At 42.6% G+C, this 25,904-nt stretch overlaps 2 protein-coding genes across 8 annotated transcripts in view; one reads left to right on the forward strand and one right to left on the reverse strand.

The window, feature by feature from the left end:
* Window positions 1-15,581, reverse strand: part of exd3 (exonuclease 3'-5' domain containing 3) — a 43,282-nt gene extending 27,701 nt beyond the window's left edge. The window contains exons 1-11 of one of the 5 annotated variants that reach the window (XM_023831847.2): window positions 13,957-14,034; window positions 7,377-7,422; window positions 6,670-6,737; window positions 5,014-5,078; window positions 4,566-4,913; window positions 3,521-3,574; window positions 2,641-2,780; window positions 1,395-1,501; window positions 790-863; window positions 633-671; window positions 232-398 (exon numbers count right to left, since the gene is read on the reverse strand). In XM_023831847.2, coding sequence (XP_023687615.1) covers window positions 232-398; window positions 633-671; window positions 790-863; window positions 1,395-1,501; window positions 2,641-2,780; window positions 3,521-3,574; window positions 4,566-4,913; window positions 5,014-5,078; window positions 6,670-6,694 — 1,019 coding nt within the window. In that variant the 5' untranslated portion in view covers window positions 6,695-6,737; window positions 7,377-7,422; window positions 13,957-14,034. Of the gene's footprint in view, window positions 1-231; window positions 399-632; window positions 672-789; window positions 864-1,394; window positions 1,502-2,640; window positions 2,781-3,520; window positions 3,575-4,565; window positions 4,914-5,013; window positions 5,079-6,669; window positions 6,738-7,376; window positions 10,937-13,821; window positions 14,083-15,531 lie in introns of those variants that run through there. The other 4 variants (XM_072714582.1, XM_023831845.2, XM_023831848.2 and 1 more) reach the window with 4 other exon arrangements.
* Window positions 15,020-25,402, forward strand: cdc37l1 (cell division cycle 37-like 1). Of its 3 annotated transcripts, none has more exons than XM_023831850.2 (8): window positions 15,020-15,329; window positions 16,274-16,558; window positions 17,049-17,124; window positions 17,288-17,403; window positions 18,866-18,988; window positions 19,828-20,001; window positions 20,412-20,483; window positions 24,354-25,402. In XM_023831850.2, exons 1-8 carry the CDS (start codon window positions 15,243-15,245, stop codon window positions 24,468-24,470), a joined length of 1,050 nt encoding a protein of 349 aa, XP_023687618.1. In that variant the 5' UTR covers window positions 15,020-15,242; the 3' UTR covers window positions 24,471-25,402. The 3 variants fall into 3 exon arrangements, with proteins under 3 accessions (XP_023687618.1, XP_023687620.1, XP_023687617.1); XM_023831852.2 differs by having other exon boundaries at window positions 15,021-15,329; window positions 17,031-17,124; window positions 20,412-20,495; window positions 24,354-24,483; XM_023831849.2 differs by having other exon boundaries at window positions 15,023-15,329; window positions 17,031-17,124.
* Window positions 25,403-25,904: the final 502 nt, after the last annotated feature.

Genomic DNA, 25,904 nt, shown 5'->3' on the forward strand with positions numbered 1-25,904 from the left:
TAAGTGATCTGCATAGAACTGGTTTTTTGGATTAGCGGAATAAAGACGTCGTACCTTTTTTTCTGCTCTCTCCAATTTATCTTCCAGGTCATAAAAAGTAGCTTGAGTGCGCCCCCCCCAGGGAAAAGAACGCTAGCCAGTGGCCCCCGGGTAATTTGAGTCAGACACCTACGCTATAAGTTCCTTACTGCCGTTAACTAGCTAAATAAAGACTGCGTAAGTCATGCTCACCGATGCGCGGGGGGTAGACTCTGCTGCACCTCCCACACCTCAGGAGGAACGTTCTCTTTGGGGACGCCGTAGTGGAGTGACCACTGCGCTGCAATCTTCAAGCCACTGTACTTAACCAGGAGCTCCAGCAGGCGAGCCTGCAGTTCTGGGTTGTCCCCTACTGTCGCCTGGTGATGCGGGGGGGCCGGCAGACACAGAAGGTCATGCCGATATACAGAAGCAGATTTAGAAGAGAATCTGGCACTAAAAAAAAACAAATTAAATACCAAACAAAAATGGCCGTGATGGTTGTCAATATTCATATTATTGTTGAAGTAACATACAGGCTGTTATTCTGAACAGTTTTTTTATGGCAGACGTTCATGTTACATGTGGTTCGCCAAACACCTGGGCCTCCCTACCTGAACATGGTCACTCCAGTTCTCTTCAGACATGCTCTTCTGAAAAGACACAGGAGGAAGAAACCTTCATGAAACTGACGCGACTGAGTTAACTGACGGAGACGGCACTAGAGACAAAAAAAATTAATCCAGCAACATCTACCTCAGACTTCCTCACCTCAATAAACTTCTTGTACATGAGAAACTTCAGAGAATCCAGCTTCCTCTTGGTGACAGAATTGGGACACAGGGCTGTAACGGAGCGGACGGTTTATCGTGAAGGTTGCCAGGGAAGATGACAATGCTTGGTTTGTGTCTAGACGGGGGTGGTATGTGGCTCGGCGAGGCAGGACATCTCGTCCGCAATCAGAAGGTCAGCAGATCAAATCCTGCGGTCGACAGACTGGCCCTTAAGCCCTAATTGCTCCAGGGACTGTATGACCCTGCTTTCTGTATTGAATGCTGCTTTAGATAAAAGCATTTACTAAATAAATAAAAGCAATAACAATAATAATGACATTTTATGACACATATGTCGGCAGCAGCAAGTTCGGCAGCAAAGTTTGGCCGCCTGCATGCGCCCACGGAGCCGGGGGTTAAGGGCCTCTCCCAAGGGCCCACACACATGTGACTATTCCGCCGAGGCCAGGCTCGAACCAGGGACCTTCCGAGCCCAGGCACAGAGCCTTAGCCTGCTGAGCCACACGCTGTCCCCCAATGTCAACGCATTCAAACCTGCGTAGTAAAATCAGTGCTTATGTGAGTGTCCACCATCCCAGTCACCTGAGTCAAGGCTGAACTGCTGCATTAGCCGGAACACCTGCTTGCTGATCATCTTGGGCTGAATGCGTTGGGTTTGGTGCTGAGACAGACACAGATCGGGGTACTGCCTGCAAGACAAAGAGCAGTCAACCGACGTCATGCCTGTGCAAACCCCCCAGCTTCTGTGTGTTACTGTGGTCATGAAGAACTTGGGGACACTCTGATAACTTGGATATTGCACAACTGTTATGTTAGCTTGTTAACACAGCTTTACATTAGCAAGCCAGTCCAGGCCTGACCCTAAATCATTCCACTTTTTCCTTCCATTACTGTACAAATCATCATGAAGTATGGCAAACGTTAATTCGCCACTTCTGCTCTACAGCATGACCAAGCAGAGCCAAAGACTACCTACAACTGGCACATGGCAGCATTGCGTTCTGCGACTGAATAAATGCTATGTGGTCACGTTCAAGAATTTAGTAAAAGTTTTTAGTACGTACCTAATCAAATCGAATGACCTCTCTGTTGAAGTACTCTTCACTGGGACCTACACTAGACTAGAGTATTCTAAAACTTAAAGATCAGTCTAAAATACTCTAAAAGAATAACCTAAAAGATCAGCTTAGAGTATTCTCAAACTAAAGTAGTCCAGAGTAGTCTGAAACTAAAAATGTTGCTTAATATCCAATGCCTTTATAGCCAGCAATATTAGATAGTTAGCGAATTTGTACAAAATGCTGCTCTTTTCAGCCGGAAGCTAAATCCCTAAAGCAGTTCACAGGTTATCCAGGAGGCCATTCTTCTTAATTTGCTGTGTAACCTACATAATGCCCTAATTCAGGTTCCTTATTACAATGAGCTTGTTCTTGGTCCAAGAGAGACAGTTTAAGGGAGGAATGTGGAGGACAGTGGGACACTGTGACAGCGATAGTGGATTATGGCCACAGAGAACCGTGCAATCAGGGTCCTAAGGCTAATTAAGCCCACGAAGAAGCGCACAATCGGGGAGCTAATTAAGACCTCATTGCTCTACGACGCAAACTACTGAAACTGAGAAAAAGGGCTTCAGAGTTTCCTCACTGTCCACATGCATTTGTAGGAGGTAAATAAGTGTTTTTTGCAAAACCGAGTATAGCTGAACTAAGAATTTTTCTCACGAGATGAAAAAGAGAGTAAGAGATAACTTTTGATACAGAATGCAGTGACGCCATTTTGCCTTTGAAGGGCCGCTCTGCATGCCCGTGGTGAGCTCTGGAGCCGGTACCTTTCTAACTGGGCCACGCTGAAATCCGGGCTACACCACGAGTCCAGGAGCTTAACCAGCCACTCCTCTAGATGACGGTGTCCCCGCACGTATGATTCAGCCAATTGCAGCTTGTCCTGCAGGATGAGGGGCACGCACATCTGCAGGGAGACATACGATAGGACCCTCGCGGTCAGGTGGCCGTTATCTCCAATCCGTCAATGCTACACACACACCTTTTCTCTTTAAGATAACATCTTCCCCCAACAGTCACATTTACACTATCCAATTCAGAATGGACCGTTCAAAAAAACGAGTATGCCCCAAACTTGGTCTGACTACTTTTTGTTTGGAGTATACATCTCCCTGTACAAAATGATCAAGCAAATAATTATTATTCTTAAGATAGATTCTTAAGACCAGAAAGGACCTTAGAGAGAGCAGAAAACAAAACAAAAAAGATTTTAGCGTCAGTCAGAGGAAATTTGGAAAAGTGGGAAGCACAGAAACACTAAAACTTTGTTGTTACACAGATTTTTTTACTTCTGTTCTTAGTGAGAGAAAAATCATCTTAGTTGTTGATTGCCTAATAATTATGCACATTGATAATCAAGTGGTTTTCTTTTATTTTTGTTTATCACGATATGAAACCATTAACTTTATTAAGAACCTCAAATCCCTAGCAATAATCAGGATGCAATGTAAAGGATTACATTAAAATTTCATAGTATGTGATTGTTACTTATGCAATGTTGATCTTACATGTACATTTATGTAGGTCAATGTTTAATATGTTAAAAGCTATAGTACATCTCCAGTTAGGCATACACAGTGAAGCTCCCAGACCAGGCTACCAGAGCCGCAGATGGAGGGTCACACGATGGCGCGGAGTCACCCTCACCTCCTCCACGTCCAGATCGGCCTGCAGCTCCAGCTTGGTGCTCAGCAACACCGCCTTCGAGGAGGAAAAGGGGGAAAACACGTGCTTCAGGAACAGGGCAAAGCGAAACAGGCAGATTTTCGGAATGACATTACATCTTTTTTTATTCTGTAGAAAACAAAAGATCGACCTATAGGTCACATTTTATAATGAGCTATAAACATGTGGCTGGTACTTTGAAGTGCTGAATGCACTGAGAAAATCCTCCAGTACAGAAAGTGACTGTCCAATGCAATTGTCTTAATTATTTTACTAGTTGTGTCTTTAGTTCTGGTGCTGCTAACTTAAAATATTCATAAAGTTTAAGTATTGGCCGGCAGTACTGGCCAAGATGGACGCATCAGACCGATGCCAATATCTTGTTTTTTTAAACAAATATCAGCCGATACCAATATATTAAACAATAAATCGTGCATCTTTTTACTTAGCTAGCTAGTTAGCTACCTTAGACCATCTTGACCAAAAGTATCATAATACAAAGATTATTTTAACCATTAAAGAGAGCATTCTGTGCTACAAAACAGAAGGTTGCCAGAAGTACATTATTACATATTGTTTGTTCCATTTTCAGAAGGACAATATGTAATGCAAAACAATAACAATAATAAAGGGGGGAAAATATCGCTCATAATCTGGATTCTGAGTGAAAAACTCATGATTCATATTTTACCCTGAACCATGCAGCCTTACACTTAGGTGTGCTGTATGTTTTTTTGCAAATAGTATATATGTATGTTTTTATTATTGGGTGTGTAATGGTAGTCTTGTGCAGAATGTATTAACGTAAAAAGCTATTTGGCTCAGACATGTAGCAAGCAACTAGAGGAGGCGGGGCAAGACATCTGATTGGTTGGTCTTGCCTCCTCTTGTTGCTTGGACCCACCTCCTCTACAATCTGATTGGTTCTCTCTCTGAACCAATCATTTTTCATTCTGCCCTCAGAACATTTCTGTGTAAGTAAAAGCCCTCGTTTCCCCCTCATCTGATTTACAAATCCCGCACCCACCTCTCTATGGCAGCCAGCGACCTGCAGTTTTCTCATATGTGCCAGCAACAGGCCTCGGTCCAGGCAGTGCAGATGGTATACGTCCAGCAGGGGGTCAATGAAGCTGGGCTGGGGGTCGCTGAGCAAGCCCAGTGCCCTGAGCTGCAGTTCTCTCGCCCGTCCGGCTGGTTCCTGCTGCAGACAGACCTGGGGGTGGCCCTGCCTCCAGAGCTGGAATTCCGCTAGGATGCACTGGCCGAGCGAGTTAGCCTTAGCCCTCTGTAACTCCAGGCAGCCCTCCAGGATGCACAATAGGCCGCTCAGGGGCTCCCGCAGGCCAGAGAAGCCCCTACGGGCCTCCGCACGCAGCTGAGGGAACGGAAACCGAATTTAAACACCGCGTTCGTCTACGAGCACGTCCGCCCCACAATACAAACAGCCGTGAGTGCTGGCGAGAAGGCTCCCTCACCTGGGCGAGCTCCCTCTTTGCCCACAGCTCCAGGAGGTGATCGCGAAGGTCGGCAGGGTCGACACCTGGGGCATAGGCTTTATGAGGCTACAGGCAGGCATCCCATTACCCCGGAGCCGCGAATACTCTTTAAAGACCACTGTTTCCCCCACTGGGAAAAACAAATCTCCACAGTGACTGCTTAACTGTGACTAGGCTACACACATGGTGGATCTGGAAGCCAGGCTTCCTGGAACAACAACCAGCCTCAGGTCTAACCGGGCATCATACCAGCATACCAGTATATAACAGGCATCATACCAGTATACCAGTATATAACAGGCATCATACCAGCATACTCAAAGGTTTAAACTGTAGATTTATGTAACTACTCAGTGCCAACCACAAGCTTCAATTGATAGACCGAGTGGAAACGCCCTCCCCCCCCACCATATTTTCAACTCTCCTTATTGCTATTAAAGTGCAACTTTCATTTGCATTGTCCATCCACTTTCAGGCGAAAACATGTCGCCAAAAGACAGTGATTAAAACGGTGCGATTGGCAGTTACAGGATGCTGATAGGTAGGTCAATACATTATGGGATTTATACTGCATGCTGGAGCAGAAAGCTAAGCAAAAAAACCCAGCAAGCAAGGGCTGCTATTCAGCAGGCAGCACCTGGCTCTGCTGGTCCTGGCAGAGCACTGACCCATCTGTGTGTGACACTCCCAGGCTTCTGGGGACCACGGCACAGCAGCAGAAGCTTTAGAGTAACGAGGCCACACCACTGGCTAGATACTTTCCTCAGACTTTGGCTCTCAGTCTGTTTAAGTGCGAGGCTGCCCCCCCCCCTCCCACGAGGGCCGGCTCACTCCCTCCCTGCCAAGCACAGCTTTCCTGTTCCCCTCTCTCAGCCGGTCCGTGTTTGTCTCGCATTTCCCCAGGAAAAGGCAGCACGGTTGTCACGGTGTAAAAAATCCAACCTTCCTGACGGACAGCCTGGGAACGAAGGCTTTGGGAGGGGGGGCGGGGGGGGGGTCACTTTCCCCATGCCTGCCTGTGACCGGCGTTACAGCACAACAAAGCTCTAGAGCTTTCCACTGGCCTCCTCCGAATTCCTCCCTGCTACCCTCCCCCTCCATGAGGGGAAGGTAGGGGGGGCAGAATGGGGGGCAATGACGCGGCTCTCAGAGAGACGCAGGTAAGGGGGGTTCTGGGTTGGGGGGGGGGGGCAGATTGACGGCACCCGTGGGTGCAATATTGTACAGCGCCCCCGGACGGGCAATCCTGCCATATACCCATCTCTGGCTCATCCAGCGTTCATGATGAAACAACAGTGAGGCACATTTAACCTTCGCCTGGCACATAAAACATGCTAACACAATTCTTAAGAGCAACAGGGATATATTGTAGTGTGTTGGCCTTCTTATATAATACATCAATGAAAGCCATATTTACTAAATACTAGGCACCATAATTCCTATGGTTGCCCTAATAGCAACGCTCACACAGAGCCATCATGGACTTCCTTATTGGGTATAGATGTTAGGAGACAGATAAAGCCCCGTATTCCCCTTCGCTAGCCCTGCATTAAATGATTACTAGGCCACGATCTCCACAGCTGAACACAATGTGTTTGTGCTGCGGTGAACAAGAGTACAGCGGGTTCAACTCACCCCGATCTTGTGAAATGTCAACCATTATTCTCCTCTGCTGCTACTGCCAGTTAGCAGGTCACACCGGCCTGAAAAAGAGGTGCGTCATTATTACTGCGGAATAGACCATCAATGGATAAAGCATCTAATGGAAAACCCTTCTTAAGGGACATTGATTTCAGATTATCCCCCATCATTCAGTAACATAGTTTTTAATTGAAATTTTTATTTCAATTAGATAGCTGCCCATTTCCCCAAGTAATGCAAATTTTTACCAGCAGAAAGAAAACAGAATTTATATGTTTATTAAGTATCTGAACCATTCACACTGCTATTTTCACACACAGCATTACGACATTGATGCCCGAGTTATTTCGAGCTAATTTTTGTATGGTCCCTTTAAGAGTCCCACAGCTCTGCCCACCATGTGACTTCATGACGACTTCCTGCCACTATGTATTGTATTGTTGGAAGGTATACCTGCGTCATTAAGAAAAATACTGCCCTTTGATAAGATCAAGGATTATTAATAGAAAACAAATAGCCAGATTACAATGTAATCTAATTTCAGTGCGTCCAACAAAGACTGTTGTTAAAATAAAGCAGCCTAAGAAAAGCTTAAATTACCACTAAAATTAATGAACCGCAACAATAAAGTCGCCCGTTAACAGTTGGGCTGGGAAAAAGGCTGTTGATTTAATGTGAGAGCACTTAGTAAGGAGAAATACCTTGAGGTTGAGCAATGTCAGATTTTCCTCCATTAAATGGTCCTCGCTGGTTTTAACAGTAAAGATACGATAAGCTTCAGGCCATTTCAGACCTTTTTTCACCTCTTGTTCATATAGACTCAGGCTGCATTTAGGGCCTTTTAAGCCTTTCAGCGGCACACATTGGCATTTTGTGATTAAGATATTCTTCCCCGTTTCCTGTAATCAGCTGGAAGGTGGCCACCTACTTCGCCCGTGTGGTTTTTCTTACGACTACTTTGTGGCAGGTTCATAAATCTCCGAGTGAGTCAGCACTGTGTTACATCTACATGTACGCTGTCACAAATGCTTAAAGACAAAAACATGAAAAAATAAAGTTTAGCTATTAGAAAAAAATCCTGAGAAGAAGAAACTAAGACAAGGTAAACAGAAACATAAAACTAATGAAACGGATTCGGTAAGAGCTCATAATACCGCCGTGTCGGGCATGTGGTAGAGCTGGGCCGGAGGTGTCAAGGCTCACACAGCCCCCCCCCAGGCCCCAGCACGCACACACGCAGCTCAGACACACACACACCCTCCCTGTGGGAACAGCAGCTCGAGGCAGGGGCAAGCAGCCAGCTGGCTAGACAACATGCTTCTCAGGCTGAGGATGTTTTTTTTTTTTTTTAGGTCTGGAGTCTGGAGCTGTTTCTCTGCCTCTCTTTGCAACCCCAGTGGGAGGCACTTGGCACGCAGCTCCGACGTTCACAGCTCGCAGACCGCGCCATGCTCTCCTCTATGCCCTACTGCCACCCAGTGGACATAAGGGAGAGTTACAGGTTTGAACTTGTCACACAACTATGTCACTCTTATGAATGGATCAAAAAGCAAAACGCACATACTTTTTAATTACTACTCGAAACAATCTGATCCAGGGATAACTATATTTTACTGCAAAAAGACAAGGAATTACGTCGTGACCCTAACCAGGATACATAGTTAGAAAATGGACTAAAGAAAGACAATTATTTTATTTGCATTTAGTTAATTAGTGGATGCTTTCTCAAAAACAATTTACAGCTTTTATTCCAATATTCAAAGCTGTGTATGTTAATGGAGCAATAATGGTTAAGATTTTTTTCTTAAAGACACTGCAGGGGAGTCATTCTTAAAGCGAATCTGGTACCTACTCATTAATCTATACTTTTAATGTGATATGCTTCATGATTGTCAGAAATGTTAGTAGGTGCCTAAAGCAGTTAAATAAATAAAATAGCGTTTGCAGCTATCCTTGACTCTCTAGGTGTATGTCAGAATGTAGTCGGGCCTACTCATGCCTGTAACCATACCCTTGATTTAATTATTAGTCATGGCATCCTGGTGGAACATGTATCTATTATGCCTCAGAGTCCTCTGCTCTCAGATCATTACTTGCTAACGTTTGAAATCCAATATAGCCTCCCGTTGACCACAGCTCCAAAGTACAGAATCAGACGTTCCATTGCCTCACTAACTACAACAACATTTATGAAACAACTTCCACAGTCCTTCAGCCTTACATCTGAAGCATCGTGTGTAAATGAACTTCAACAGGCAACTGCAAACATGGAAAAATCCCTTCGTAGCACACTAGATCTTGTAGCTCCACTTAAGAAGATAAAGCATAGAGATAAGAAACCTGCCCCCTGGTACTCTGATCATACATGTGAACTCAAACAGGCATCACGCAAGCTAGAGCGCAAATGGCGCTCAACTAAACTAGAAGTTTTCAAATCTGCATGGAAAGAGAGCCTGTCTAAATACAGACAAGCACTAGTAACTGCTAGGTCTGTGTATCTCTCCAGATTAGTAGACGGGAACAAAACCAATCCAAAATTCCTATTTGAATCCATGGCTAGATTAACACAGAATTCTTCATTAAACTCACAAGTCCCTCAAGCTCTTAAGAGTGATGAGTTTATTACATTTTTAATGGTAAAATAACTAAGATTAGACAGACCATCCAGTGCACATCCTTAGCTACCTACGGCTGCCAGCCTCCTGCTAGTCTTATGCCTACCAATAATGTGACCTTTGAATCTTTCATTCCTATAAAACACTCAGAACTCTTGAGCTTAATTTCCTCCTGTAAATCCTCTACTAGCCTCGTAGACCCAATTCCTACAAAATTCTTCAAGGAAATTGCACCGCAGATTAGCAATACCCTGTTAAATGTGTTAAACTCATCTCTTAAGCTTGGATATGTTCCAAAACCTTTTAAAATGGCTGTTATTAGACCCGTCCTAAAGAAACCAAATCTTGAACCTAGTGTTTTAGGAAACTATAGACCAATCTCAAATCTTCCTTTCATTTCAAAGATCATGGAAATGGTTGTAGTTCGTCAGTTGTCTTCTTTCCTACAAAAAAATAATACTAATGAATTATATCAGTCTGGCTTTAGACCAAACCATAGCACAGAAACTGCTCTAGTTAAAGTAATGAATGATTTGCTTATGGCTTCTGACCGTGGCTGTATATCTCTGTTTGTATTACTAAAGTAACTGCAGCAATCGATACTGTGGACCATAATTAGAAGGTGTAGTTGGCATTACGGGGACAGCACTCTCTTGGTTCCGCTCATATTTAACTGATCGCTATCAGTATGCCCATGTGAACAACGAATCATCCAAGGTCACCAAAGTCAAATATGGTGTCCCACAGGGATCAGTACTGGGCCCACTACTGTTTACTCTATACATGCTACCTCTTGGTAACATTATTAGAAATCATGGTGTTGGGTTTCATTGTTATGCAGATGATACACAGCTGTATATATCTGTTAACCCTGATGATACATCACTCCTATCTTGGTTAGAAGACTGTCTATTAGATATCCAGTGCTGGATGGCAAAAAAATTCCTTATGTTAAACACAGAAAACACAGAAGTACTGGTAATTCGTCCCAAGGCTGCGAGAAATAAGTTTCACCAACTCAGCATTAGTGGTCTTCCTACACAACCTAACACGGTGGTTAGAAATCTTGGTCTTCTAGTTGATTCAGATCAATGTTTTGATGCTCACATAAGAAGTATTACTAGAACTGCGTTTTATCATTTACGGAACATAGCCAAGCTTCGTAAGATGCTCTCACTTCGTGATGCAGAAAAATTAATACATGCCTTTGTAACTTCCAGACTGAACTACTGTAATGCCCTCCTTTCTGGTTGCCCGTCTGGATCCTTACATAAACTTCAGCTGGTACAGAATGTTCTCACAAACACTAAAAAATTTGATCGCATTACACCGGTCTTATCCTCCCTTCACTGGTTACCAGTTAAGTCTCGGATTGACTATAAAATACTGCTATTAACCTATAAAGCACTGAATGGCCCTGCACCAGAATACCTTGGTGATCTGCTGACCTCATACAACCATCCGTGCTTGCATTGTTCTCAAGGCGCGGAATATCTGTTAGTACCCAGGGTAGAAAGAGCTACGGCAGGCTGCAGAGCTTTTTCCTATAGAGCTCCTCAGCTGTGGAATGGTCTTCCACCGGATGTGCGGGTTTCAGGCTCACTCTCAATATTTAAGTCTAGACTAAAAACACACCTGTTTAGTTTAGCTTATAGGGACACTAGTTCTAGCTCTAGCTAGCTTCTCACTCCCAGTTAGACCTATAGTGTGAGGTGTAGAGCTGGGTGGGGATGGGTGCCATTGGCTTTGGATAAACTGAATTGACAGTGCTGTCACTCTAGCTTCACAGTTGCTTGTGGGATTGGAGTGCTGACATTTCAGGGACTCCCCATGCCTGCATTCCCACCTGCCTCTCCCTCCTACTTATGCTGCCATAGCCATATCTGCCGGAGCTTGCACACTGCACTTCATATTGCACTCACCTACCTTTTAGTACTGCCTATAGTCTCCCCTACTTTGACTAATTGCACATTTTATTTCCTCTACTCCTCCTGGGGGGAAATAATCTCCTCCTTGGATTGCTAATGCGTTATACAAAAATAAATTTGTTTTGTTTGTTGTTGTTAGGGAAGTGCACTTGTAATTGAAAGACTGCTAGTTCAAATCCCAACTGGCAAAGTACCACTGAGGTACCCTGAGCAAGGTACCGCCCCCAAGCACTGCTCCCCAAGTGCAGAATTAGATGCCCCCTGCTATGTCACAATGTCACATATGGCTTAAATGCAGAGGACACATTTCGTTGTCGTGCGGTCGTGTGTCAACAATGACAACTAATCACATTCTTTCTTCTAGCAGAAGTGAAGGGATGTAATGTGACAGTTAGATGTTCAAGTGTGTTAAGAATCTGTTGAACTGACCCTGTTCAACAACTGTATCTGATATCCCATATGCAGCCAACGAGTAGCCTAAATGAGCAAAAGTAGTTAAACCTCAGAGTAAAACAGACAAATCATACCAATTACTTTGTTTTCATTGAATGAAATGCCTTTGTAATGGAAAACAGTTTTATTAAAAAAAAAAAAAAAAAAAAATTGTATTGTGTCAAATCAGTAAATTTCAGGGATTTTAGACAAGAAAAAGTTTGGTGTTCACTAATACATCAATACTGGAACACTACATTTGAAACTGTTGGAGTACGCCGTCTCGACTTACTCCAACAAAACCAACGAATTTCCAAAAAGCTTTTTGCTTCACTATTTCAGATGAAATCTGTTTGTGAATTAGACACACCTTCCTGAGCTCAGAAATATTTTTTTATTTAATTTTTTTTTTTTTTTTTAAATTCCCTTTGAGCTATAGTGCCTTTCCTACAATGGGCGGAGCAAAAAAAAAAAAGATAATTCAGAGCATTTTCTTATGACCTATAACTTCATTTAACGTCTCTGTATTGCTCAGTTATACCCAGTTGGAAAGTCGTCTTTTTCCTGGCAAATTCAAAGATTACATAAGTGTCTTTTTTCAAGGGTCAAAGTTAATCTCGCAGACTGCACTATGTACTACTTGTATATACAATCACTGACCTGTCCCTTGGTCTCCATTAAATGCACCCTAAAAGTGAAAAATGTCCAAAAATGCCATTTTAAGCCTCAATAAAAGGAGGGGTAATTTTTTTTTTTACATAATAGGGAAGTAGGTCTTCGCCTGCTTTCAAACGCAGCTCAGCCTTACAGTTGACCCATGAATGTAAAAGAAATGAAACACTGTAATAAGCAGATCAGTTAAATATGCTTAAGATAAGAGACAATCCAAAGCACAGCTGCTAAACACCTTTAGTTTCTTACAGGGAAGACAGACAGGTTCAAAATCAGGCATGGAGCTGTCGTCCCTTTTTCAAAGTGCTCATTTTCAAAATCCCACCAAACCAGATTTACTTCAATATCTAATACTAATTTAGAAGCTGTTGTCTCCACCCACTGAACACCCCAGCAATTTAAGTTTTCAGTATAAGAACTGCATTGATAATTGCATTTGAGAGGATGAGCTAACGGAAGAACATCCATCAAAAGGTCGAGATGAAGGAAAAAAGAAAGAAGCAACGGTTGTGGTCTTAATTACAAACTGAACGCTGGACAGGCCGCTTGCACTTGTTTCAAGGCGCGATGCCGGTCGACCGGTCTTTGTCATTATAATACCTCGCCATTAGCAGGACAATGGAGGCGCGCGCCGAGCCCCCCGTCCCGCGGCATCAGGACGCTTCTCTCGCAGCCCCCTTTACAAAATCGGCTTGTAAACCGACACACGAGTCGCCGCCGCGCTGCACTCCTCCGTTTAACATATGCTCCGATGATTTCCAGCATACTTGTGTTACTCTGCTTTCACGTTCTGCAAAGATTTATTTACTATTACCCCGGTGACAAAGATTACTCATGCACCGTCTGGCCAAGTGCCGAATGATTCAATGAAGTGGGTTCAATAAGCGACAAATTCCCACTATAATTAGCATTAATATATATATATATATATATATATATATATATATATATATATATATATATATATATATATATATATATATATATATATATATATATATTGTATATACCTTTAATAAAGGAGCTATTCATTATCTAGCAGGAGAAACAAATTACTGTGATAGACTGCTGATTTTGTAACGTCTAGCATATCTGTAATAGATTGCATTACACGGTCGTTACACCTATACACATGATTGTGTGTTTGACAAGTGGTGCCTTCCAGGTATGAGTAGGAGGGACTTATCAATGCCCGTATGAAATGTCGCGGCAAGTAAGGGCTGTGTGCCGTGCTTTAAAGTTTAAAAATTCACCAATAAGCCCGGTCAAAGCAAGCTTTTCGTTTTAGAAGTTGGGAATACCATCGAAAACGAGGAATCGTAGTTAAAATCAGTCTGCAATATACCGGAACAGGCCTCACAGTAAGATCTTCATACAAAATATTGCTTGTTAGCCGTCATTCAGGAGATTTAGAAATCACTGTAAGCAAAACAGCACGCGCGCGCGCGCACACACACACACACCGTTAGCAAGTAAGAAAAGACTGCATGTTGCACTACCTTTTCCAACCAACTCAATTATCAGTTCCGACCGCCTTATTTAGCGGTGTAAATTTGTTTAACGGTGTCCCTTAAAATATAGTTATGTTACACGATACTTCAGTGAAAATCATTAAGTTAAATACAGTGACTCACGCGCTGTTCTGCCTCAATCGCGTTGAGACAACAAGTACAAACACCGTACGGCTTCCGTATCAGAATAAATTGCTATTCTTCCGTTTCTCGGAAAGCGGATCTTTCTACAGGAGATCGATGTTTCCGGCGGACCCAATTATGGTTGCAAATCACCGTAACGTCATATTCGGCATTAACGTCTCGCAGTTTATGTGCTGTATTTCTGTGTGTGTATTGTAAGAACGGACATTGGTATCATGACGGCATTTTACTGTCTGTTTTTAGGAAACAGCAGTATTATGCTGATGTCTGGAACAGGGCAGCATTTCAGAATGTGTGCATGTGATGTTTAGCAGTTGTTTTTAATTTTTGGCGAAATTTTCATGAACTTGTTCTGCAGACCAAGGATGGACATGAATCTTTGCACATTTAATTAAAATAAGCTTTTGGTAAATGGGATTGCTAAAAACGCGAATGAACAAAAAAAAAGATTTGGGAATCAGCACGTGGAGAAACATACAAAAACAAAACACAAGTTTCTGGAGCAGCATGCGCTGTATTTGGGTTGGGGGGAGAATAGGGCCCGGTCTTATGTAATGATTGTAAATAAGGAACAGGTAAAGTGAACAAATGTGCTTGTCAACTGACATTTAAACTGTTCGTTCCAGTTTTGATTTGTACGATAATGTACATCTAAACCCATTGTATTTCTCTCGTAAATTTCACTGATTAATATGTCAGTAAATCAAGAGAGTCAAATTCCATCCACCCATCCCTCTTCCATGAGCGCTTATCCAACACGGGCCTGTGAATAGCCTATCTCATGATGCGCAACGCAGGAGTCGTATTCCATAGACTGATATAAAAAAAAAAAACATCATAACATTAATGTTTATAACAGACAGTAACAGCATGACATCAGTAGCATATTAACCTTTACATAACATCAAAATGTATAATCTTATTTGGAGCGTTTATGCATTGTTATGCTTACTTAAATATCTTTTTAATTTCATGGCACAATGACGTAAAAAATAGGCTTAAGTCAACGGAGCAGGTGAACCAGGCCCTAGCGGAGGCCTCCACGTTAGCGGTAACAGGCCGGTCATGTGACCAGAGCTTGATCACGTGAGAATATGAGTCAGCAGCATGGAAGTTGTCATGTCTGAAAACGGCATCTGATGCACATAAACATTGCCTCGAGTGGGTTTTTAAAGCTGGCTCGCTAGCTAGTCAGCTAGCTGTGTCCCGTTCCGTATAGTGGTGTGTTGTGCTGCATCTTAATATCGAGGATTAAGTGTAAAGCGATGGAGTGGCTGGTCGGCGAGGGTTCCGTGTTTCCCGAGGAGGACGTGAGTCGTGGCGCCCGGAGCTCCGCACCGCTGTATCAGCAGGTACCAGCTACTGTCAGACTCTCTGAAATGCCGCATCATCTGAAGCATTTCCCGTGTGCTCAATAAACAGCAATATCCCTCGGCAAAATTATACCTTTAAGATACCGAATCATTATATATCGAGTACCGCGTTAAAATGGACATCTGGCTTCTAAGCTGGTTCTTTAAATGTAATGTAAACAAATGAGTACAAATACTTTACTTACAGTCGTCTCGTGCATCTTGAAACGTTTGATTACTTTTATTACTTTTCATTAGTTTTGAAGTTTTTTTTCCAGTGTACTTCCATTGGTTTTCCTAAAATGACTGCAAGTTTTTGTTAGCTTATGTGGTACGATAGCTAAATTTAACCATTTTATGTTTATTTTATCCATGAAAGACAATGCAAAGCTCCCGCAGTAAAGATGAAATGTACCGTAATGGGCAGCCTGAAGTGTCGCTATGTGCCAAAATATTTTGCCCATCAAGGAAATTCTATTTGTGGATACTGATGCTTTGGCTATGAATAGTTTTTTTTAATTAAGTTTCCTTTATTTGCTGTTGCGTCTGAACAGAAGCAGGCCGGGCCACGTTATTACTTCATTGCTGTGAACCTAACAGAGGTTTTAGGAACTGCCTTAACGAAAAGCGCTAAATTTGTGGGGGCAGTTGTGTAGCTGTTAATGTCACTTTCATGTGGCAGAATTTAAAAAGCCTCTGAATGAAGCATCAGCAGAAGTGGTAATTAAGGCCATTTAATCCAATAAGGATTAATCACTATCTTCCCACAAACTCCGGCGGGTTGCATCATCTAAAGCTCAGGGTCGCACCCCGAAAAGGCCGCAGCTGCAGCGGGCAGACGGGCGCCTGTCTCCGGTTTCCGAGTCCCTCGCCGCCTGGTGCCGAGCCTGGGGGGCACCGTGGCGCTGAGCCGGACGAACGCTGACTCTGTCTATGTCCCGCAGCCGAGCGCGGAGAGCATGGCCTCGCTGTGCCAGAGCCAGCAGCAGTGCGTGAAGGCCTCCATCGTGTCCGGCTGGCAGCTGGCGGAGGCGCAGGACCAGCTGTGCGGCCTGGAGCTGCACGGCTCCGAGTCGGCCGAGCAGGAGCACGCCCGCGCCCAGGCCGGCTCCGCCGAGCTTTTCCAGACGGAGCGCGAGTGGCGCCATAAGGAGAGCATGCTGGGGGGCGGCGACCTCAACCGGAGCACAGTGCTGGGCCCGGACTGCAGCCGGGACGTTTTCAACAAGGTAGGGCGATCTGTTGCAGCCCCGCACCCCAGCAGCAGCATCATCGGTATGATTTCCATGCGTTTAAAGCTGTATAGCTGACCCGCTTCATGTAAAGCAGCCTGTATACTGTATTATTTACTGCACACGTCTGTATGCTTCTCACATTTATATGTTGCTGTATTTTTACTGAATCCGTTTAGACTCGGCTGTTTTCCTCGGGGAGCATCAGCAAGGTCTATTGTGGAGCCTAAAGCAAACTTTTCTTTTGCTGCATCTACTGTGATCCATTGTGCTTGAATTATATATGGAAAACGTGGATATTTGCTGTATCTTAAAACGTTTGATTTGAGACACTTTTATAATAAATCATTATAAAGTGTCCGTGCTCCAGTGATGCTTTTAATGCCTGCCATTTAAAATGATTTGCCATGTAAGCGGGTCGCATTACATTCTGAGCTTTGCTTTTGTTTTCTTTCTTTTATGTTTTAAGAGTATTATTAATGTTCAGAGTAGGACTGTGGAGGTGGAAAATGACAGGAGTAAAACCTTCGTTCAGAAGTACGAACAGCAGCTTAGACACTTCGGTAAGTTTATTATATTATATTGCCCATTGTACAGATACTGCGTATAATTGTAATGTCCCTTGTACAGATACATTTCAATGTGGGGACATGAAAAATGTCCCTGCAAGCTAAAATAACAGCCCTGTGACTCCTCTTCTCTCCACGTGCTTGTGTGTCCACACAGGAATGCTGAGAAGGTGGGACGACAGCCAGCACTTCCTCTCAGATCACTCCCACATCATCTGCGAGGAGACGGCCAACTTCCTGATCCTGTGGTGCTTCCGGCTACAGGCCGAGGAGGTCGGGTCACGCCGCTCTGCTCGGCCAGACGCGTCTCCGCTTATGCTCGCCTGTGTTCCTCTCACGCTGGTGTGATGTCGCCTAGTTCACTGGTCACTGTAGCCACCCATTGCCCCCAAACATCAGGCTTTGGAGAACTGAGTCAGCATGTCATAAAGAAATGTCTGTTTGACCTTGTGCTGTTTGGTTCAGCCTGTTTTTTTTGGTTCAACATTGGGGTCTAATGGCCTGTTTAGTGTGGAACAGACAAAGCGATTCCTTGGCACCCACCCCAAAGGGTGTGCTCTCATTCCTGAGAATCAGGACGAAGACAAGAAAAAAAGTCTAATGGCTGGGTATTAGTTAATTTTAAAAATGTTCTTCATCTGCCATTTTTTCCCCGTTTCCAAAAATGTATTGTTAGATTTTTGAACGATTCTAATTTGCAAGCATTCGAAATATGTTAAGGCATTGCCTTTTATAATACGAGAAAGACTTATGATGTTTCCATAGGAAAGCACTGAAGTATTTTAAGTCACTGAATGGTTATAGACACCTCCCTCAACATCTAATCTTGGAAGGCTGAACTAATGCATAGAACAGTAGGTGATGCAGTGGTCCTGGTCTGACCATAATGTGAATGACACTTCTGGAAGATTCCACAAAGTACTGAGTGACTGACCTTTTAAAGCAAATGTCTGCTAATGCTTCCAGTCATGGTCTTCCAGTCTTACCTCTCCTCACTCATAATGCCTGAATACTGAAAGTACAAAATGCTTAATTATACTGAGGAAGATGATCTTGCTGTTTCACGGACTGACAACATGGTGAGAGAGAAAGATACTGTATATCTTGTCTGCTAATGACTTCCTTCAAATACAAATCAAAATTTGGGTGACTTTGCCACTACCTTACATGTTACATTTATCTCACCATTAACTTCCATGCATGAAACTCATTGTTTCAGCTATTTTTCCAATTGCCCAAAAGGCTTGTCCACTTATGTCCAAGAGTCTTAGAATTAATAGTGAATAATTTTATGATGATCATTGAAATGATAATGAGTCACTTTTATTATATAAAGAGATAAATAAAACTTACAGAAGTTGGAGGATGTAATATTTGTCTTTGTCTTATGTATTGTGTATCCTCCCTTTGGAGGACACACTGAGTTGACCTTTTGCTCTCATGTCCAAACTACGTTTTGATCCAATGAATATATTCGTCCTGTTCATCCATTTTTTTTTTCCCCCGTTTTGTTTTATTTGAGAGTCATGACCCATTATTGAAAACGACAAATTTTGCTACAGCTGCAGTCATACTGTAAAATCCTTTCCCACACGCTCGGATTGTGCCGGCGCCGCATCGCCGTCTAGCTGCGGCGCTTCCTGCGGGAGCCCATGCGGCGACAGCAGGTGTCAATGGCTTGGCTCCCCTCGGCTGCTGACGGAAATGACTCCCTCTGCTGCTCTCTCTCTCCCAGAAAGAGGCCCTGATGGAGCAGGTGGCTCACCAGGCGGTCGTCATGCAGTTCATCCTGGAAATGGCCCACACCTCTCACAGGGACCCCCGCGGCTGTTTCCGGCAGTTCTTCCAGAAGGCCAAGGTAAGGCACATTCAAAAATGTTCCACCGCGGTTAATGACGCTTCTTTATCTCTTCTCGCCTACCCCATCTTGCTCTCCATGACACACAGACACATTTGTAGGGGAGAGCAAACTTGGCAGCAAAGGGTAGCTACCTGCAGAGGCACCCAGCTGGGGTTTTAAGGGCCTCACTCAAGGGCCCCACTCAAGGGCCCACGGACATGTGACTATCCTGCATAGGCCGGGCGAGAACCGGCAACCTTCTGATCAGAGGCACACAGGCTTAGCACACCAAGCCACGTGCTGTTCAGGGGAGCCTGGGTTGCATTATAATTGTGGTCTTTTGATACAGACTTAACATTTGTTAATCTTGTGTGTCAAAATGTTGTATTACAAGGTAGTTCATAGCAAAATTACTTAATGGTCTGAACAAAGTTGATACAGGTAAGAATTCAGTTTTTCCTAGCTTTACATTATCTGATTTAAACTAATTTCCAGCAGGTGAAGGGGAGAATAGATAATATATGCTCAGTGCCTAATATGTACCTGTAAATTATTAAATCAAAGGGGAGGTTGAGGGAAACGCATGCATTTTGGGAATTTCTGCACTGTACATGTAGAAACGTTATATTGTTTGACCACTAGGGTGCGACATTCCATAATATCGCAGTTACCCGTCGTTAATTCAATGACTACAAAGGCAAGACACTGTCCTCCTTATGGCTGCTGTGGCATTTAAGCTATAAACACATATTCCAAATGCTTATAAATGCAAAAGAAATTGTTTAAAATCTACTTTTTTGTTTATAATCCACGGTTACGCCCCTACGCCTGTCTAAGGTAATCGCTGTCTCCCTCAGGCAGGGCAGGAGGGCTATTTGGATGTCTTCCAGAAAGAGCTAGAAGCCTTCAAGCAGCGGGTGAAGGAGTACAGACTGAAGAGCAAAGGGGAGCCGCAGAAGGACGTGGAGCCGCAGAGAGCCCCCGGCTGCTGCCGTTTGGACCCCAAAGAAGTCATGGAATCGCTGCCCCCGGTTAGCAGTTTTCTTTACTTACTTATGTGGACATTAAATGCCTTTAAATTAAATCCTCTATTTTACCCTAATTTTACACTAGGACCTGGAACTGTGTTACCATGTTTCTGCATTTAATAGCATTTCTGTGCATTTTAGTCTTTGAAATGTTAACGTTAATGGAACTCTGGAAAAATATTAACTTGCATAGCTAAGGTGAGTAGATATACGCTTGGTAAGTTTATATTATATATTAGTAATATATGTCGTACAAGTTGTTTCTTGTAAATATGCCAATGACTGGCACAAAGGGCACACATGAAGTAGATACTGGAAGACTATAATATGGCATTTGTGATGAAATGAGAGATATATTATGAATTGATTATGAGGATGGTAGAAATCTTAAAAACGGCCTTTTCCCCTTTCAGGACCTAAAGGCAGGTCTGCAGATGCAGGATATGCAGACTCTACAGAATGTCCTTCGCAGCATGAATCCACAGGTACCCAGCTAGGTTTGTGTATTTTCTAGAAGTCCACAGGCATTGTTTTCTCTGGTTCTTGGACATTTTCTCATCTTAAGAACATAGCTCTGCTTATTATAAGTTGTTTAGGGGTGCAATACAGTACTCATGTAGTCGTCGTCCCTGCAACAATGTGCCGATACCTATAACTGATACCACGTGATGACATGTCATCAACGAGCAATGACCACAGAATGTCTGCGGGGAGGGGGGGGAGTACTTAAACACTGGTGAACAAAACCAAAATAAAATGTATTGCAGACTGTGCTCTGCTAAAATATAATGAGGAGGTACAGCACAAGTCCATCCATGTTTAATCTCATTAAACATCTAAGAACATAAAAACAATAGAGTTGCATCAGCTTTGCTGCTTCGACCCCAATGGATGACGAAATAGCATCCAGTAGCACTCTACAACTATCCATCGTGTCGCAAACGGCAGCATGGAGAGAGAAAATGTCAAATGATGAGCCTTGTGCAGTCAAAACCCAGTATATTGTTACTGATGATGAAGCGTAATGTCGTAACGGTGGTACGTGGGAGAGTGTAAAGTCTAGTACTTCTGTCCCACACAGGATTAAGGTGTGTATGTGATGCATGGACTTGTGTACATGCTACATTTGTCCGTGGACAGTGGCGGTTGGTGCAGGCATACAGCAGTGATATTCCACCAGACCAGCAGAGGGCAGATGTATTGCAACTAATACAAATACAAACAGTGTAGCGAGAGATGCAAACATTTATGAACAGTTTGAAGGTTGTTACTGGTCATGAGCCTCCCCCCCCCCCCCCCCACCTCATCGACGAATTTTATGTTCAAGATTTCAAAATGCCGGAACGGCGGTGTTTTTGCAAATACTGTATACCGCGGTGTAATATCTCAACGCTATGAACATTTATAGGTGATTACACTATATGCATGTTTTAATGCTTGCTGTTTAGCAGATTATTCATGCATTTTTTTCATGCTTTCGAGTTTGGTATCAATTTGGTTGCTGTTTGGGTTACGCTGTACGAATGGCATAGGTTTCTTTAGTGTCTTAAATAGCCATTAAGTAGTGCTGAACGATGTATCGATTTCAAATCGAAGTCTTGATTTGAAACAACACAATTAATAAATCACAAAGGCTGCAATTTGCCAAATGCATTATGCAGCACATCTGACCCAGGGTTTTAAAAAAATTGTTTTACAAATTCATGCCATCCTCCTTGTGTGCCAGCCATGCTCACCAATCGGAAGTGACCTAAGGTGGCTGCGTATACGCCCACAAATGGCAAACACATGAAACCAAACAAAAACGTTACGTTCACGATAAAAAAAATATGTATATATTTTCCACTGCTGAGCTAGAAGTAAATTACCTGCCTATTTCATGGTCAGAGATTGTTTACAGAAAGGTCCTTTTATTTATAGAGTGATTATGACAGAATTCTGTGGTTGTTTAAAATAAATTTGCGTACTTGTAATTCAGTTTTGTACACCCGTGCGGAGATTTGCGCACTTGTGTTTTAATTTTGTACACCGGTGCAGCAACCAAAATGTTTTGTACACTTGTGTTTTCAAAGCTGTAAATATGCGACTTTGAAAGCACAAGTGTGCAAAACTTGTGTAAGCAAACTTTGCTGTATGGGTGTACAAAACTACATGTGTGCGAATCTCAGCACGGGTGTACAAAACTATGCAAATCTATTTTACACATCAACAGAATTCAGTCATAATCACTCTGTAATTATTCGGGGGACATAGAGCTGCAGGATCCCTTTTCTTTCTTGCTGGAATTCTTTTATTATTTTATTACTTTTTTAATTTACCATAGTCACAGCTTTTTGTGATTTTAGGGTTTTATTTTTGATTGTTCTCTGCTAATTTAACCCTTGTGTATTTGTATTACTAAGGGGAAAAAGCAGTCTTAAAAAACTGCAGCACTTAAAATGTGTGTGTAATTAATATAATCACTTTACTGTGTTCAGGTCGCTAGCGACACAGCACTTTTTTTGGCAAATAAATGGCCATAAAACAATTTTAAGCAGGGACATTTTAAACAATGAATTGATTTAATGATTCCCTGGTAAACTTAGCATCTTAGGGCATCTTGTGTGGTACCTTCTGACTGGACGCTTCACACTTAGTCAGTAAGTAACATACAAGTTCCTGGGGATTTTCTTCACCCTCCCTCAAATTGACCAGTTGGCTGGTCATTCCTCATATGACAGGCATAGTAGTGTGACTGGTTGGCCCTTCAGTAAGGCCCCTAACCCCAGTGGCTCCAGTGACACTGTCTAACTCTGCTCTCTCATCCTCACATGTATGTTTCTTTGGACACAAACCACCTACTAAATACATTGAATTTCTAGTTTTGTGAAGGAATTGGCTTCAGCAAGATGTATCTCTGAAAGGGTGCTTTTGTTAGTGTTAAGAGAAATCATGATTGCTCCATTAAGCTTGTGTAACTGATTAAAAAAAACTGTTATTTTCATAATTCTGCTGTGTATTGCTGCTCTTTTTATTGCTGTTCATACAGGCAGCTTTGCAGCATTTCTGCAGTTTTGGTTAATGTGGATTGTAGTCATTGTGCAATGTCAGCATCGTTTTAAGTGGAAGCTGAAGAAATGGCAATTTGGCATGAGAAACGGCTTGGTTTCACTCTCTCTCTGCTGTTATCCAACATAAACCAGTATTTCAATTAGGGGGTTGACCTTACACGAAATTCATGGTTTGGTAAAAACCTCGGTTTTGGGTTCAGTTCGGTGCAGTTTTGGTACAGCTGGGAAAACAGAATTTGTTTTGAATTAGTTACTAAACCCCAATTTTATTTATTTTGCCTGCCCTGGATTTCTTGGGAAAAGCATCTGCGCTGACATGGGGAGACAAACGCCGAGGCTATTTCTGCCTTTTTCTGGTCTGACACACAATCAGATGATGTCATCTCAAACGACTTAGCACTTTATGTTGTGGAAACACATTTTATACAAGTTCTGTATAACAGAGCCAGCAGACAGTCTTGGTCATACCAACTAGTCTTTCTCCAGTGCTGGTGTAATTTATTGGCAAACCAAAATCTTCCCAAACTACAGATTGACTGACTAACCAGCATTAGCTGTAACTAACAATTAACTTGCAACTTGCAATGTTTTCCGTGTTGAATATCGACTTGTGAATTTATGTTCAGCCCATGTCAACAAATGAATACCTTTGGTTCATTGTGTGTACCAAACTGAAAATTCTGTATTTGTTGTATACTGTTTGCTACTTGTATTGTTACAGCTATAGTTTAAATTCTTTGAATATCCTCCTGAGACCCAAGGAAAAAAGTGTCCTTCAATTGTAGGTTATTTGTCTTTGGAGGAAATAAGACATCTTACAATTTAGATTTTTTCAAATTTAATTTTTATTTTTAATTTTACAGCATGTCCTCTTTAGTGTACAACAGGAATAAATATGTTTCCTTACATCAGTGAAAGGATAAATGCAAAAACAAAATGTCCACTACAATGGACATAAATGAATGGATGGGGTCTCAGGAGGTTACTGCTGAATTTAAGGAACAATTTATTCAGTCGCCATTTCATACCTAAAACGAGTGAACAATTTTATCCAATGGAATTCAATTCGGTTTATTACACGATAGATGTTAATACCAGAGGGGAGATTAAGTTGCAAACAGGGACAACATTTTAGCTTGTCCTGAGCTCTGTGTATGGTTCTTATCTGTAGACCAACTTAAGTAAATTTGTTTAGAGATGTGAGAGAATTGGGTGCCGACGCACTGATATCAGCAACTGTAATGCTTCCAAACGTGCGGAGTGGGGTTATAGAAAAAGTCACCATCTCACTCTGTCTTTTGGCAGGTGGCAGAATATCACGTAAAACGCTGTTTGGAGGCCGGACTGTGGAACCATGCGATGAGGGGAGGGAAAGAGGAGGCCAGTGACGCGGAGGAGCCCCGGACAATGGAGATCTCATAGAAGCGAGGGGGCCTGAGTTAGGGGAGTGGGGGGGGGGGGATGGAAATGAAAGGGCTGAGACCCAAACAGAGATTATTTTTGTATGCAGAATCTGCGTTTGAATGTGTGCTGCACTTTATATATGTTCGGAAAGAATAAAAACAACTCTTTCAGAGTACTTATTGTTTTATTTTCCTGTGTTTTGGTTTTGTTGGCTTTTTTTTTTGGGCTTATTGGAACAGAACGAGCCCTGGAGTTTTACAATCGGCCCTTTCAGTAGTGCTGCGATAATGACCAGTGATTCCAAATTCTGTATCAGCTATAGCATTAGCAACTGAAGAATTTAGGAGATTAGAAATTCTATTGCTTTTTGTTTTGTTTTTTTTTTATTATTTTTGTTTGCTTTTTTTAAACTGGGATAATTTTAATTTTTAAATTTGTTTTTGGTAGTTCAGTTTTAAAGAGGCTCTTGCTGGTGGGCCCGGGAATCCCTTGTGTATGTGATATGTCAGGTGAAATTCTCTATCGGAGGAATTGCTTCTACTCCAGTAAGGATTGCAGCTCCTCTTGATTGACCATTTAGATCAGAGTGGTTTAGACTTGCATCTGTCTGAGGCTAATTTAAAAAAAAAAAAAAAAGATTAAAGTGCGGACAGCCTTGTGGAGTACTTAGTGTTGTGCATTGCATTGCTATGCTGACTCGAAACCTATGCAAACTTCTCATGCGCAACGACTTGTAGTTCTGACGTTTCTACTGCCCTTTTTCTTGCGCCATCCTGTCATACCTGGGGGGAGGGGCAGTAGAGCTCGTGGTTACCATGACGACAGGACAAAAGTGGCAGCGTGTTGCATTCTGATGTGCTGTATGGTTGCTGCACAAAAAAAAAGCTTTGTGATGAAGCAAACTGCATGCTGATACTGACCAATAAAACCACATTTTTAGTAACAATGTAGCTTTGAAGATTTCTGTATTCCTTTTAAACAGTGCTTCCTGTATTTGTAAGAGACATCACCTTCTGGCAGGCATGTAAAATAAGCAGTGTTAAGTATGTAAAAGCTGTGACACTACATTCTCTTTAAATGGCACTTACTAAATGGCATGGGGAAACTTGAACTGGTGCATTTTTGGGTGCTATTTTTAAGTTACTTGTTCTTTTTTGAGCTTTTATTTCCAGTGACTTGGGTAATTTGATGGTATTTTCAAACTGACACACATTAGCATTGCTAATAGAATACAGATCAATCTATGCTACTGTCTTACAACCTGTGTAAACTTGAAACCTGTGGGGAAAAACAATGCCGCATAACTGACTTGAAATAATTAGCAGCATGTGAAATGTTTGGCCAGTAGAGGTCTTACTCCTGCCTAGAGTCACATACTGCTTTTGCGAGTGTGAAGCACGTAAGTGTCGCCGTGTCGGCGGTGGCTGACACATCGACCGCCAACTACTAGTA

Source organism: Paramormyrops kingsleyae, chromosome 7 (genome assembly GCF_048594095.1).
Source record: "Paramormyrops kingsleyae isolate MSU_618 chromosome 7, PKINGS_0.4, whole genome shotgun sequence".
Taxonomy (NCBI): domain Eukaryota; kingdom Metazoa; phylum Chordata; class Actinopteri; order Osteoglossiformes; family Mormyridae; genus Paramormyrops; species Paramormyrops kingsleyae.

Coding starts and splice junctions, on each gene's coding strand:
- cdc37l1 (XM_023831849.2), top strand. CDS start 15,243: ATGGAGTGGCTGGTCGGCGAGGGTTCCGTGTTTCCCGAGGAGGACGTG. Junction 18,989..19,827: donor AGTTCTTCCAGAAGGCCAAG/GTAAGGCACATT, acceptor TGTCTCCCTCAG/GCAGGGCAGGAGGGCTATTT. Junction 20,002..20,411: donor TCATGGAATCGCTGCCCCCG/GTTAGCAGTTTT, acceptor TTCCCCTTTCAG/GACCTAAAGGCAGGTCTGCA.